The sequence below is a fragment of the Portunus trituberculatus genome, chromosome 50 (genome assembly GCF_017591435.1).
Source record: "Portunus trituberculatus isolate SZX2019 chromosome 50, ASM1759143v1, whole genome shotgun sequence".
NCBI classification, from domain to species: Eukaryota; Metazoa; Arthropoda; class Malacostraca; order Decapoda; family Portunidae; genus Portunus; species Portunus trituberculatus.
In genome coordinates, this window is record NC_059304.1 from 8,799,998 (window position 1) to 8,815,974 (window position 15,977).

General features: G+C 40.9%; 2 protein-coding genes across 2 annotated transcripts; both read left to right on the top strand.

The window, feature by feature from the left end:
* The first annotated feature begins 211 nt into the window (after positions 1-211).
* LOC123499871 lies at positions 212-1,977 on the top strand. Its single transcript, XM_045248405.1, has 2 exons — positions 212-607; positions 777-1,977. Exons 1-2 carry the CDS (start codon positions 212-214, stop codon positions 1,230-1,232), a joined length of 852 nt encoding a protein of 283 aa, XP_045104340.1. The 3' UTR covers positions 1,233-1,977.
* Positions 1,978-7,299: 5,322 nt separating this feature from the next.
* LOC123499872 (RING finger protein 145-like) lies at positions 7,300-14,120 on the top strand. The gene is made up of 7 exons (XM_045248406.1): positions 7,300-7,894; positions 9,119-9,178; positions 9,493-9,764; positions 10,439-10,521; positions 10,725-10,920; positions 11,606-11,764; positions 12,012-14,120. Exons 1-7 carry the CDS (start codon positions 7,300-7,302, stop codon positions 13,563-13,565), a joined length of 2,919 nt encoding a protein of 972 aa, XP_045104341.1. The 3' UTR covers positions 13,566-14,120.
* The last annotated feature ends 1,857 nt before the right edge of the window (positions 14,121-15,977 follow it).

The window sequence follows — 15,977 nt, forward strand, 5'->3', positions numbered from 1 at the left end:
TCTTGTGCCTTGTGAAGAGAGATGCTTTCATGGAATGACGTAAGTGAAAAATTGTCTTCGTAAGGTTGTTCCTGATGATGATAGTGGTAATTGCACTATAAGGATATAATGACATCCTGTCTCCCTCCCAACGAAAAAAAAAATCGTCTTTGGAATTTTAATCCTTAAAGTCAACAGTTTTTGTGTGTGTTTAAGGACACCACAAATCTCGATGCCAATTTTGAGGCCCCAAAGTCAACTTAAAGTCACCTGGGACGGGATGATCCACACGCACGCCCACACGCAGGTGACAAGGCAACGGCCAGGTGTTGGGCAGGTGGCAGCTGACCTGCCCAATATAAAGCATCACTGGGAGATGTGTATGACAGTCACGGTTCACATGCACGGCCACTTACACGTAGTGCACGCACAGCTAGCAAAGATGCAAGGATTGGTGTTCTTGGTAGTGTTCTGCCTCGTCACGTCACACACAGCAGCTGACGATGTCCTTAGGTGGCTGCTTTCTCATCCCTTACAAAAGGAAACCAGTGGCCGCCATAACGCTCGTGATCTGAGCGCTGCCGAAGGCTCGCCCTCACCTTCCCTATACGACCCTTACCAGCACTTCGTAAGTAAAATCTAAATGGGTAATGATTATATGCACAAACCTTAGACGGTCTATTGTCGCAGAGAGAGAGAGAGAGAGAGAGAGAGAGAGAGAGAGAGAGAGAGAGAGAGAGAGAGAGAATGTGGAGCATAATGAATACTTCAGTAATTGATGTTGTTTCCTCCACCAGCGTCTGTGTAACAGTGACCGAGCCTGTGAGCGTCGCGAGTTCTGTGACCAGCACTACGGTGTGTGCAGGGAGAAGCTTGGCACTGGACAGCCCTGTCGCCGTGACTTCATGTGTGCCCGGGACTTGGACTGCATGTTTGGCGAGTGCCAGCAGCGCGTAGAGCCAGGTCGGGAAGGGGCAAGATGCCGCAAGAATAGGAACTGCGGCCCCGATATGTGCTGTGCGCGGCGTAATGGTGAACATATCTGTCAGCGACGACTGCCGCTCGGCCACAAGTGTTTCGTGCCAGAGGGCGGCCCCGAGTACGTCATCAACGAGCGGTGCCCCTGCCAGTCAGACCTTATCTGTAAATATACTAGCCCAAAGCCTCCACCACGCGACCCAGCAATGATCTGGGCAACTTACGAAAATATGAGATGCGTCCCTCCATCTCACAGCCCACATAGCAGTGGCTGACTGGAGGAAGACTACACACTGAAAACTGAATGAAATATGCCTGATGGCTCCTCACAAGGATGTCAACAACGGATCCAGCCAAGGAGCGGCAGCAGTCACCGTCTGGTTTAGCAGCAGGTCATATCCTGCACAGTGAAGGGAGTTACGGCCTGACCATGAGCACCCATAATGCGCCAGGCCAACGCATGGCCATAAAGGTCCAAATGACGGCCAGAGGAGCTCAAAGTGAAGGGGTGCATCCAGCCAGTCACAGCACGATAGCACGACGCACACTCCCTCGCATAGTAACAATGCCAGGTGTGGGGCAGGTTACGCAATGACCTTATTAGTGCTAAATATATTTGCAAAACGATGATTTTTGTAATACTAACACAAAAAAAATAAAGATTCTATGTAAATCTTACAAGACTATCTGTTACGAAAGGTGTTAACAATGCACAGCACCATTGCCAACAGAGAAAAGAATCGGTTTTGAATATAAATAAATGTATAGATACATACAAATTCCTTCAATAATGTATTCATACGCATTTTTCTTTTTTACTTTGCCTGTTTATATACAGTATCTAAAATGGTACTGTTTGTTCTCACCCTTATATATAACTGTAATGCAATAGAAAACACAAGCACTTCATGTAGTGGGGAATGTGGAAGCAGACATTACGATGCATACTAATGAGAATCAGCTGAAACACAAAAAAAAAGTAAAACATCAAATGAAATAAACTATATTACAACAATAACAAACCACAACAACAATGATAACGATGATAATAATAATAATAATAATAATAATAGTAATAATAATAATAATAATAATAATAACAATAATAACAACAACAACAACATCCAATAAAATGAATAAATGAATCAATAAATCATAAAAGGTTCCATTACTGAAACCCTCTCCATGGTGTAGTGTTCGTTGTACGTAATATGAATAGCAAAGACACCAAACCTTGCTTGTTGAAATACATCATACGAATCAAGGACGACTTTCACAAAATGGGGCTCATTTTACGACGCGACACGCATCCTGCGTGGGACTGCCTGGTGACGGACGGATCTTGGTGTACATTAACGATTTAGATATAGGAATTAGTAGCAAAGTATCAAAGTTTGCAGATGATACTAAGATAGCATGTGCAGTACAGGGTGAAAAGGACAATTACAGAATACAACGAGACCTGGACAGGCTGATGCATGGGCAGACAGGTGGCAGATGGAGATTAATTCTAAAAAGTGTCAGGTTATGCATTTAGGTAAAGACAACACAAACTTTAACTATGAGATGGAGGGATGTTGGCTAGAGGCAGTAGAGGAAGGAAAGGATTTAGGAGTAGTGATAGACAGGACTATGAAATTTTCAAAGCAATGTTTAGAAGCAAGAAATAGGGCAAATAGGATCCTGGGTTTTATAAATAGAAATGTTAGTTATAAAAGTAAGGAAGTGGTGCGTAGCTTATATAATTCCTATGTTAGGCCCCATTTAGAGTATTGCATACAGGCCTGGTCACCCCACTATAGGCAGGATATCAACATGTTAGAAGCAGTTCAGAGAAGAGCAACTAGGATGATACCAGCATTAAAGCGCCTGGAGTATAGAGATAGATTAAAGGAATTAAACATGTTTTCATTTGAGAGGAGATGTATAAGAGGGATATGATAGAGTTATTTAAAATGTTCTCAGATACAAACTACATAGATGTGAGATCTTTCTTTACCTTAGAGGAGGGAAATAGGACTAGAAATCATGGCAGGAAGATTAGAAAGCAAGGCTGCAGGTTAGATATAAGAAAATATTTCTTTAGTCATAGGGTGGTAGACTTCTGGAATGCATTGCCAGAGACGGTTGTAAATAGCACTAGTTTGACAATGTTTAAAAACAGATTAGATAAGCACTTAAATTTATTAGATTTATAATTATGTATAGCACTGCATGATAGTTTTTATAAGAAATTTACTATAGTTAAACAAGACATGATCCACATGTATGGGGACCACAAATTGTAGAGGATTTCGCTGCAGGACTTAGCCCTGTTAATGGGCCAAATATTTAGAATTAGTATATAATGTATTGTGTACTTGTAAGTGTATCTTTAAGCACTGATGACGAGGTCGCTGTGCGACTGATACAGGATAACCTAGATGGGCCTTGGTGGCCCTTTGTTATCCTATTATTTATGTTATGTTATGTAACGCGCCTGCACACCATGGTCCAGACTTGATCTGGACCGTGGTGCACACTACGAAAATAATGCGAAACTGAAGCTGCAATAAACCGTCAGGTCCACACGTACGTGTTAGTCGATACCTACACATATCATTCTCACTTATTTGTTCCTTCTTTCTTGTTCTTTTCCTATTAATATTTTAAAGGTCTCTAATGACTTTGCACTAACAACCTGTGATTATTGAGTCTACCCCATTCATATTATACTCTATTTGACAAACAATTTCCTCCTGTGTCATCCGTAAACATAATTTCATGGCACTTGAAATCCCCTTATTAGTATTTTTTGTCCTACAGAGAAGTGTATAGTACGCTTTGTCAAATTGCCATATCCATGCCAACCACAAGTGTGATCGGCTATTGTCACCATTGTAAGTTAAAAGAACGGTGTGATTTGTACCATAGAAGAGTGTTGATGACAGTGGAGAACACAAAAAAGAAAAAAAATTGCAGAACTTACATCGCATGACACCACACACGTGCATCCATCATATATGCTATTGTGGCACTGTTCCCAACTCCCAATTCCCAAGTTTTGAAGTTCTACTGCTGGTTCGTAGTTCCCAAGTTCTCGATGAATATGTGATCTGTTTCAGATGCCAACAGTCTACCAGATATTTCATTGATATTCTGTCAAAGAGTATTCTCTTTCCCTTTCTTTTTTTTCACATATTTCATTGCACATACCGAATTTGTCATCACGCAGCGTTCAATGGACTTATAGGTACATTTCCCATCATCATTATTTACAATACTTTCTTTAAATTCCTTGTCCCTTTCTTTTGCCCATATTAGCACTAAAAGGAAACAATAAATAACACTAGTAAACTGTATAATAAACAATCGTATACCTAATTATTCCGCGAATATTACCTGCCAGTCCTTTTTTATCGTTTTTTCTCTGATCTTAAAATCTAAATAAGAGAGAAAGAAACCGAATTCTGCCAAATAATTTTTCTATGTATTATTCTAGTTTTACAATTTTAATCTTTGTTTTTGTTCTTGACAGAGCCGAACCGAAGTTGCAAGGCAGCGGGTCAGAGTCAACAAACATCGAGGTAGGGTGAGTATGTTGTCCGTCCCCCCTTTGTCATTTTTGTACCATTTACTTATTTGTTTTGTTGCTAGAATGAGGTCTGTCAGGAATAAGACTTGCAAGGTGTGCAACTTCACTGGCAAGGTTAATGCTGAGGAGAAATGTGGGAGATGTGCGGAGCAAAGTAGTGAGGTTCTGTGTGGGGTATGTAGCCAGGAGGTGGAGGACAGGGATAATGGCCTGCAATGCGACCTGTGCCAAATGTGGCTACATGCCCAATGCGAAAAGGTGGGAGTTGGGCTGTATAGGGAACTACAGAAGGAAGAGGCGAAAAAATATGCGGAGACGGTGAGGAGGATGCGGGAGGAGAGAGACTATGGTGAACATAACATAACATAACATAAATAATAGGATAACAAAGGGCCACCAGGGCCCATCTAGGTTATCCTGTATCTGTCGCACAGCGACCTCGTCATCAGTACTTAAAGATACACTTACAAGTACACAATACATTATATACTAATTCTAAATATTTGGCCCATTAACAGGGGTAAGTCCTGCAGCGAAATCCTCTACAATTTGTGGTCCCCATACATGGGGATCATGTCTTATTTAACTATAGTAAATTTCTTATAAAACTATCATGCAGTGCTATACATAATTATAAATCTAATAAATTTAAGTGCTTATCTAATCTGTTTTTAAACATTGTCAAACTAGTGCTATTTACAACCGTCTCTGGCAATGCATTCCAGAAGTCTACCACTCTATGACTAAAGAAATATTTTCTTATATCTAACCTGCAGCCTTGCTTTCTAATCTTCCTGCCATGATTTCTAGTCCTATTTCCTCCTCTAAGGTAAAGAAAGATCTCACATCTATGTAGTTTGTATCTGAAAACATTTTAAATAACTCTATCATATCCTCTTATACATCTCCTCTCAAATGAAAACATGTTTAATTCCTTTAATCTATCTCTATACTCCAGGCGCTTTAATGCTGGTATCATCCTAGTTGCTCTTCTCTGAACTGCTTCTAACATGTTGATATCCTGCCTATAGTGGGGTGACCAGGCCTGTATGCAATACTCTAAATGGGGCCTAACATAGGAATTATATAAGCTACGCACCACTTCCTTACTTTTATAACTAACATTTCTATTTATAAAACCCAGGATCCTATTTGCCCTATTTCTTGCTTCTAAACATTGCTTTGAAAATTTCATAGTCCTGTCTATCACTACTCCTAAATCCTTTCCCTCCTCTACTGCCTCTAGCCAACATCCCTCCATCTCATAGCTAAAGTTTGTGTTGTCTTTACCTAAATGCATAACCTGACACTTTTTAGAATTAAACTCCATCTGCCACCTGTCTGCCCATGCTATCAGCCTGTCCAGGTCTCGTTGTATTCTGTAATTGTCCTTTTCACCCTGTACTGCACATGCTATCTTAGTATCATCTGCAAACGTGAAGGAACAGCACAGGCTAGACAGCGAGATCAAGGCGCTAATGGAGAGTCTTGGTGCGGTGGAGAGGGAAAATAGGTCCTTGAGGGAAGAGGTGAGGAACCTGAGGAAGAATCAGGAAAGAGAGGCCGAGGTCTTCAAGGCGGGGACAGAGGAGGCTGGGAAGACCTATGCTAATGTAGCTAAGGATATGCTGCCTGCCCCAGCCAAGCCTGGGGTAGCGGCCACAGCGGACTCCATCAGGGTTAGTGAAGGGGCTTCACCTACCCCTCCTGGGAAAGACCCAGAGGTGGCAGTAGTGGCGGAGGTAAGAGGTGCTGAGGCCCATCCTGTTGCCAAGGAGAGGGCGGCTGTGGCGGCCCTTCCCCGAAGGGTACCCCAGGGTGGAAAGTCAAAGTGGCCCATAGTGTGTGTGGGGGACAGTATGGTGAAGAGGGCCCACACGTACATGGCCATGAGGGGGGAGAAGAGCAAGCTGGTGAGCTTGAGTGGGAAAGGTGTAGAGGAGGTGGTAGAGGCAGCTAGGGAGAATATGAGAGGCCTGCAGGAAGGCATGCTCATACTCCAGGGAGGTGGCAACGGCCTCAGGCAGCTGGGGCCGGAGCAGACAGTCAGGAAGGTGATGGAGTGTGTGAGGGAGGTAAAGAGGGAGAAGAAGGTGCGAGTGGCAGTGGTTGGGGTGTTGGGTAGGCCGAAGGAGAGCGGAGGATATGAGGAATTGAGGAAGGAAACCAATAGGCTGCTTAGACAGGAGGTGCTAGACCTAAAGATAGAATGTAGCAAGAGGTAAGGGGACTACGGTGTCAGTTTCCTAGACTTGGACGGTGCCCTGCCACTTGGAGTGTATGACAGGGACGGTGTACACCTGAATAGTGAGGGGGACAGGAGGATGTGCAGAAGGTTTCTTGAATGGGTGACCGCGACAGAGAGATTGTGTGAGATGAGGGAAAAGAGGCAGGAGTGTGAAAGGGAGTGACTGACGAGAGAGAAAGGGTGTCTGAGGATAGGATGTGTGAATGTGAGAGGATGGGATGTTGGAAAAATGGAAGACCTCAGCAGGGAAATGAATGTATGGAATGTAGAGGTAGTCTGTGTAACTGAAACCCAGCTAAGAGAGAGAGTAGAACTGGAGTCAGAGAGTTTTAGAATGATAGGTAAAGGTAGGAGTAAGCAGCAGAGGAAGGGGGGAGGGGTTGGAGTAATGGTAAGATTAGATGCAGGCGTGGACATAGAGGAGTTAGACGGGAGTGTGAGATGAGTGAGGATGTTATGGCAGTGAGATTAGAGTATAAGGTAGGTAGGGACAGAGAAAATAATATTAATTGTGTGCTACATGACCATTGAAAGAGCAGAAGCGAGAGCTGAGAATGAAAGAAAATATAGGATTATTGAAAGGCTGGTACAAGAGAATAAGAATGAAAGAGTAATTGTGATGGGGGATATGAATGGTCATATAGGAGTATTGGGTGAGGAAGTAAATGGTAATGGACAATTGTTATTAGATTTTGTGGAGAGGAATGAGCTTGAGATTTTGAATGTGACCATGGCAGAGGGTAGAGTGACATGGTGTGGAAAGGAAAGTGAATCTGTCATTGACTACATGGTGGTTAACGACAAAGCGAGGGAACGAGTAAAAGGCATGTGGGTGGATGAGGAGAGAAAGATTGATGTAGCAAGTGACCATAATGTTATGGTATTGGAGTATGAGTGTGTGAAGGAGAAGGTAAAAGTGACTACACAGGGGAAGGGAAGGTGGAAAGTTAGAGAGGCAGACTGGGATAGTTTTAGAGAAGCGATAGAGAAGATGGAATGGAAGACTGATGAGAACGGGCCACAGACAGAGAGAGGAGTGGATGAGTGTAATAGGAGTCTAGTTAGGAAATTAACCATAGCTGCAGAGGAGAGTATTGGTAGGACAGAACCAAGAGGTAAAGGGAGAGAAAGGAAAGGGAAGAGGTGGTGGAACAATGAGATAGACAGGGCGAGGAAGGAAAGAAGGCAACTGAATAGGAGATGTAGGAGCCTTAGAAGGTACAGACAGAACAGTGAGGTAGAGAGAATAGAGTATGATAGAGTGTGGGATGAGTATAGGAGTAAGCAGCAAGAGGTGAAGGCATTAATCAGGAGGGCCAGAGGGAATGAGGAGAGGAAAATTATTGAGGAACTTAGGAGAAAGGGTGAAGAAGGAGGTAGGGAATGGTATAAATTTTTAAGAGGAGAGGAAGGTAGTAAAGTAGACCATGTAGAAGAGTTAGTAGTGAATGGAAGGAGAATTAGGGAAAGGGAGGAAATGATTGGAGAGATAGAAGAGTACTGGAAAACTATTGGAGGAGTAAATGAACCAGCTAGGAACTTAGGAAACATCACCCTAGATAGGAAAATAGAGGAAGGAATGAATGAAGAGATCAGTATGGAGGAGATTGAGAGGTATGTGAAGAAACTAAAGAGAGGTAAGGCTCCGGGTATCGATGGGATTCTGAATGAATTTTACAGAGAGGGTGGTCGAGGAGTGATTGAGGGGCTGCATGAGTTGTTTGGAAGGATCTGGAGGGATGAAAGAGTGCCTGCAACCTGGAATGAAAGTAGAGTGACACTTATTCATAAAGGAGGTAGTAAAAGTAGGAAGGAAATTAGGAACTATAGACCAATAGCAGTGTGTGATTCAGTGTGTAAGATATTCTGTGGTGTGTTGAATGAAAGACTGAGTGAAGTGATAGAAAGAAATAGGGTAATGGGTGAGGAACAGAATGGGTTTAGGAAGGATAGAAGAGGTGAGGATAACATGTATGTAGTAAATGAAGTGATAGGGAGAGCGAGAAAGGACGGTAGGAAGAAGTATTTAGCTTTTCTAGACATAGAGAAGGCTTATGATAGAGTAGATAGGAGAATGCTGTGCAAGGTATTAGAAAAAGTTGGGGTGAGTGAGAAGATAGTGAGAATCATTAGGAGTATGTATGAGAATACAAGAGCGGTGTTTAGTATGGGGGATCTGGTGACTGGATGGGTGAGTAATGAGAGAGGAGTGAGACAAGGCTGTGTTCTTTCCCCTTTACTATTTGGCCTATATGTGGAGGAGATGGCAGCGAGAGTGAGGCGAACAGGATTAGGAGTGAAAGTGGGGAATGATGTGCTGAGCATTCTCCTGTATGCAGATGATGTGGTGGTCCTTAGTGAGCACCATGCAGAGCTGCAGGAAATGCTGAACGCTGTGAGTGAGTATGGAAGGGATTTTGACGTTAGATTCAGCAGGGAGAAGAGTAAAGTATTAGTAGTAAATGGGGATGCATTAGACAGGAACAGGACATGGATGCTGGGTGGGAGGAAATAGGAAGAACAAAGGAGTACAAGTATCTGGGTATTTGGGTGGATGAAAGAGGGTGTGAAAGGACCAAGCAGGAAAGAATAGCACGGACTAACCAATGGGTGGGGAGGCTAGGTAGTGTAGCACGGTGCAGGGCAAATAAGTATGAGGTAGTTAGAGGACTATGGAAGGGAGTAGCTATCCCCAGCATCATGTATGGTTTAGAAACAACAGTGTGGACTAGGAAAGACCTGAATAGGCTAGAGGTTCTGCAGAACATGACAGGCAGGATAGCGTTAGGTGCCAACAGGTATGTGGCAGTGGAGGCGATCAGAGGAGATATGGGATGGAGTACATTTAGAGAAAGGTTAGCTAAGGCAGTGTTGAGGTATAGGGTTAGACTGCAGAGGATGGATGGGAGTAAATGGGCAAAAAAGGTGTACGAATGGAACGTGTATGGACAGTGGGCACAGGAGTCGTTTAATATAGAAATTTGGGTGGGTGAAATAGGAATGCTTGTTAGAAGAGCCATAGGACATGGAAGTGTAGATGCGAGTAAGAGAGAAATCAATAGGCGTGTGGAAGAGAAAGGAAAAGCAGAGTGGAGGAGGGGGGATGAGTGAGAAGACAACGCTAGAATGGTATCGGAGAAAGGACCGGCCTAGGTGTGAAAGTTTTTATGATGGGAGCCACGGGGGGAACTGCTGTTCAGAGCCAGGACCAAGTCCCTGGAGGTGAACAGCAGGGTGTATAGGTGGAAGAATGGAGGAAGCAAGGTGTGTGAGGTATGCGAGACGGGTGTGGATGAGACAGTAGAACATTTGATGCTGGAGTGTGAGGGGTATGGGTGTGCAAGAGACAGGATGTTAGGTGTAGTGACAGAAGAAATAGGAGTAGAAGCATGTAGTGAGATGAGAGAGAGGAATGCTAGGGAATGGATGGAGTACCTGCTGGGGCTGTGTGTTGAGAGACAGGTAAATGGTCGGGTGATTGAGGGTGTGAAAGATTTCTTAGAGAGTGCCTGGAGGGAACGTATGAGAATGATTGAAAGGCAGGGACCCCTCAGGGACAGGGATGGGGATGGGGAACAGGTGTGAATGTGATGAATGATGAGGAGGGGAGGAGGAAAGCTTTAATGCTTCAAACTTCCTGCCCGCTCTTCCATTTCCAGGTGTGTATGGGAGAACGCCGATCCAAAGGTTACACCGACAGCAAGTGCTGGGTGACTCCCAACTCAAGCTCAAGCTCAAGCTTGTATGTAAATTTCAACAAAAAATATGAGTTGCATGTCATGTGACATTATACTGTCTCTATAGATAATGTTCCAAGAAAGAAAAGTCAATTAGTGATATTATCAAAGAGACCACAAACTATGTTTCATCTCTACAACATGTACAGCACTATGCACTTGTTTACTGAAATTACTTGTAATATATACTTACAGTTACTTTACCTTAATACCTCCTTGAACTGGCAGCGGTGATCCAAGGTGTTCTGGTGCTGCTTCTACCTTTAGAGCAGCTGGTCAGCCTCTACATGCACTACCTCACCATTGCTGTCCTTGCTGCAGCCGACACATTCTCCAATTACTATATAGAAGGAGAAAAACGTCTGGTGAATCAATGGCCAGATTATGGTACAGTCAGCTTTCAGGTATGAAAAAAATTTATATTGACTTACTTATTGATTAACTTTTATAGGATTATAATTCTTGTCATTGTTAAAGTCTCTTACTGAAATGTACATACATTTGGTTATCATTACATAACAGATGGGCAGCAGTTATATGTTGTCATAGAAATCAATTACTCTGGATTTTTGTTTGGTCAAGTCAGAAGTGATGTCTGCTCTACTTACTTCATATTCTGCTTGGCAGGCCTACATTGCCATTACTAAGCTCATCTTACAAATGTTAAGTTTCTGTAAACTCAGCATTAACCAGCCCAACTCACTTCATCATGAATGACACCACTACACATATTTGCAAACAAATAAACAAATCATTCAAGATTTGTAGCAAGACAAGCAATCGTTTGTATACATAATGCAATTGCTCAGATGCAACTGAATTATTTCTTAGACCTAAATTTCAAAATCCTGACAACCTTTAAGTATATTGTTTGATTATTTTTGAACTTACAAAAAATCAAATTAAGAATTACAATCATATAGGTACATGATAACATACCAAGTTTTCTTTGTCAGGCAGCAAGCATTTTTGCTATGCAGGATGCTGTTTATTTAGTTAGTTTCAAGATATAACAGAATGCCTCTAGTATTTTTTTACAAAACTTTTAATCAGTTGTTGCAGTATAATTTGTCTTTTTTTTTGTTTCAGGGATTTTCAAATATGCTGATGTTGCAAAAGTCATTATTTGACCCCCACAATGATGTTGAAACACTTTTCCTAAGACAACAAGTGGCTGCAATTGTTTTCCATACACTTGTGGCTACACTTGTAACATTTTTCCTCGACTTAGAATGCAATAAAGATAAGGTAAGACTTTTTGCTGTTACTTACTTTGGTCCAGCTAAAATAATGATTTTACTCTATCACTGATACTTTTATGAATATTTTTCAAATCTTGCCAAATTTTATATTTATGATTTCATGAGCAGTTAGATCATTGAAGGGTCTTCATCAAAAAGTTGAATTTGGATCATCTTTTGTCGATAACTGGTTTGGATATTATGATACAAAATTTATAAACCTAAACTTATAGCCAAATTACTTTTCCCTCTAGATTCTTCTCCTGGTCTACCTTGTGCCAGTCTTTGCACGGTTGGCCAGCTTTCCAGTGACTGAACTTCATTTGACTCATAATTTTGCGTCATGTTTTGTTATTTTTTTAACAGTTCAGTACATCTTCCTTTGTGTTCCTCATGTCTTTAGATTTTTAAAACAAATGTATAACACTCTGGCTGAGATGATTGAAATGTATGGGCTCGTGCGAGTATTAATTACTGTTTGGAGTCGCCTCTTTGTTCCCATCCAGTTGCTGATCTATTGGTTGATGCTTTTCACCACTCAGTTATATAACCACTATCTTCCATCACACAACACAGCTGTTGCAACCAAACCTAGCACAGTGCTCACAGCTGCAGGTGGCAGTATGACTGCTGCCTCAGCTTCAGGAGGCAGTGGAGCTCCTTCAGGATCAGGAGCAACTCCCACAGTGATGAGCACAAATCCAAGTGAAATGTGGTACTTGGTGATAGTACAGAGTGCTGCTGAGGTCTGTTATACCCCACTCATGTTGGCTGGGACCTGTGTGGCAGTCTCGTACGCCTCACGGATTATTTTATCCCTCACGAGAGCTTATGCTGCTGGGCCTGGGGCAGCACCTCTCCCTGATGACTTGGTGCACTCAGGTTGGACAGAAGGAGCTGCTATGGCTCTACTGGCTGTACAGACCTCCCTTCTGAACATGGCCATACCAGAACGGCTGGCAGTGTTGTCAATCATCATGCTCATAGTTGTGTCATCACTTGTTCAAAATATGTATGAAATAGTGGAGCCAATAGTGTTGGCTCTTAGTGCCCAGGGTGTGGCATCTATATATAGGCATTGTAGAGCAGTGTCTGCTTGTCTCTTACTCTTGCTCCTGTCAATGTACATGGTGTACATGTTCACTCGGATCTTTGAGCAGTACTTCTGGCTTCTGCTTGTTGTGTCAACCAGTATTATGACATCAGTCCAAGTATTAGGCTTATTAGCTACATACATTCTTCTCACCTGGGATACAGTATGTGCTCAGCCTTGGCCTGGCTTAGATGATTTAGTTTACTACACTAGAGCCACAACTAGGGTATTTGAATTCATTGTAGCTGTTTTTGTAGTTGGTGCTGGTGTGAAAGAATCTATTACAGGGCAGTGGTCATGGATCAATGCTGTAGTGTTGCTCATTCACTGTTACTTTAATGTATGGCAACGCTTACAGCAAGGATGGAAAAGTTTTCTGCTGAGGTTAGAAGCTGCTAAAAAAATTTCTGCTCTGCCAGAAGCAACTCCAGCTCAACTAAAGATATATAATGATGTTTGTGCTATCTGCTATGCAGAAATGACTTCAGCCAGAATTACTCATTGTAAACACCTCTTCCATGGTTCCTGTTTGCGTAAATGGCTGTATGTACAGGATAAGTGTCCCATGTGCCATGCAGCAATCACACTTAATAACCCAGAACTCAGCCCTCCTGCAGCTGAAGATATTCCACCACCTGCAGAAGGTATAGAGACAGAGATAGGAGCAAACATTCCTCTTCCTGATGAAGGAGAAAGTGGAGAGCTCAGTCTATAAATAAAAACTATGATTTGTAAATAAGCAATCACAGTGTAGAGCTGTGTTGTGTGATCATCAGTTGAGAAACAGATGATCAAACTTAAAGATTTAATGTTTATCATTAAAAGTGATGTTAAAAGATATTATAGGAAGTCACTTAATAAACGATGTAGTCAATTGTTGATGTAGTGGAAAGTATTTATGGGATGGTCATGTGCATTATTAGACCTAGTAGAAATTTTTGAGATTATGATTTTATTTTTTGCAAGATTCATTTATTTGTGTCTTTTATGTAAAAAGTTATATACTTTTCATTCTCATAATAGTGGATATAAAATGTATTCTGGCTAATTCATCAAAATAGTTTTAAGTGTTTTATGTTTTGTAAAAATAATGTGATTTCTGGGATCATCTTCCATAGATTCACAAACCAGTACGTACCTGACATTGCTATTTGTAGGAGCAAAATAGTTTAAGGAGTGACTAGAACTGTGTAAGATTTCACTTTAAAGTATTTGAGGGAGCTTCCTCTTCATGTTCTATTATTGATAATTCTATTGCAGGAAATTTCATTGAATTTTTCATATATATATATATATATATATATATATATATATATATATATATATATATATATATATATATATATATATATATATATATATATATATATATATATATAATCTTTTATAATAAGTCACTGACATACTCACTGAACTGAAGAATCAAGTCATTTTAACTTTGAAGTATTCTAATGTGAAATGTCTTTAATGCCATAGTTTGGAGGTTACTGGACATTTAAGTATGAGTGTGCATCACATATGAATTTTTTTTTAAATAAAGAACAAATGAAATTCAAGAACATTGTCTTTTGTTAAAACAAACTCAAAGTGGCAAAAGCAATCAGGTGACTTGTAGATAAGACTGTGTAAGTCTCTTTGCCACTGATATGCATTCATAATTAAATATTCTGTACATTCTGTTACTTCTAAAACATGGTATTGTGAACATTTGACTATGGAATATTTCTGACTTTGATTACATGACTTGATCATTAATTTTGGTGTGTGTGTGTGTGTGTGTGGTCAGTGACATTTGTGATAAGAACTACCACTGACATAGGCATCACATTACACAAACTACTAGTCATTTTCTCCCAGCAGATTTCTTTTTCCAGACTGAGAAGGAACAAATTGCCATTTCATGCAATGTGACACTCATGTCAGGAGTTCTAATTGCAAATGTTTCTGACTGTGTGTATGTGTGTGTGTGAATTTGAAATATTTATGGGTATTTAATGTACTTTATGCTGAAAAGCTGTATAAACTGCTAAGCCACAACCACACACCACCTGAATTTTGATTGTGGGTGTACATATGCAGTCCTGTGTGTGTGCATGCACCTTCATATATTAGCATCACTACTTCATTAATAGGATTTGCAATACAACATACATTAGAAGTAATTATTGGGGTATAAAAGGCCTGATATGGAGAGAGACAATAATGTTTGAGAGTATGAAATCCTACCTAGCACTTCCTGGTGGCAATTTTTTATCTGCACTTCTAAATATTATACTTCATTTTAGTAGAGCTTGCCTTATAAAAAACTCAGTTTGTCATAAATAAGCTTGCTTTTATTAAGTAGAGATCATATTATGCTACTACTATACTACTATACTTGATCTACATTTAATGTCTATTCTACTCTTTCCAACTCTTGCCAAACAGACACTTCAACCCCATAAAGGTGGAGAGGCTGCTGTAAATCATTTCTCCCTGCAGCATGTGAATATTTTGACATTTTCCTGGATATTGCTCCATTTCTTTGACCAATTTTTCAACTATAAATTAGTTAATTGTTTTATATTTAAGATCATTCCCTTCATCAATCTTTTTTCTTTCATCTCTCACAAACCCAAACTCTATAGGTGTTTCTGTGATGAAATGAGGTAGATTGACTTTCTTTCCATGGCAGTACATATTTATGTATATATTTACATGGTAAGCGGCTCTTCCTCTTCACATTCCTTAGTAGTGATCTGCAATATTTCACCACATTTTCACATTCGTCCTGAAATTTGCAGCTCACACAACCTCCCTTACAATTTTTTATATCAAGTGCACGCTTACAAGGAGATACTGGCTTTGGGAAAAGTCTGGCTTAGAATTCAACACAGAAAAGAAAAAACAAAATTTTCATCATGACAGTCATGGACAAAGTGATTGAGTGTGCAATAGATGAGTGAAGACCTAGTAGTTTCACTGGCCCTAGAACATCAGAGTAAACTTTTAAAATGAAAGTAGGAAAAGGCAATCTGAAAAACATGTCCCTACCCTTTATCGTGCAGCCAGAAAAAAACCATTACCTTCCCTTTGAAGATTAATCTAATTCTTTCAGTACTTTCCTATTCCTCAGTCCTAAAAAGAT

Excerpts from the sequence above, each read along its gene's own strand:
- LOC123499871 (XM_045248405.1), top strand. The coding sequence starts at position 212 with ATGCCAATTTTGAGGCCCCAAAGTCAACTTAAAGTCACCTGGGACGGG. Across the intron at positions 608-776 it reads ACGACCCTTACCAGCACTTC|CGTCTGTGTAACAGTGACCG; the intron begins GTAAGTAAAATC and ends TTCCTCCACCAG.
- LOC123499872 (XM_045248406.1), top strand. The coding sequence starts at position 7,300 with ATGACCATTGAAAGAGCAGAAGCGAGAGCTGAGAATGAAAGAAAATAT. Across the intron at positions 9,179-9,492 it reads GGAAATGCTGAACGCTGTGA|AAACAACAGTGTGGACTAGG; the intron begins GTGAGTATGGAA and ends TGTATGGTTTAG. Across the intron at positions 11,765-12,011 it reads TAGAATGCAATAAAGATAAG|ATTCTTCTCCTGGTCTACCT; the intron begins GTAAGACTTTTT and ends TTTTCCCTCTAG.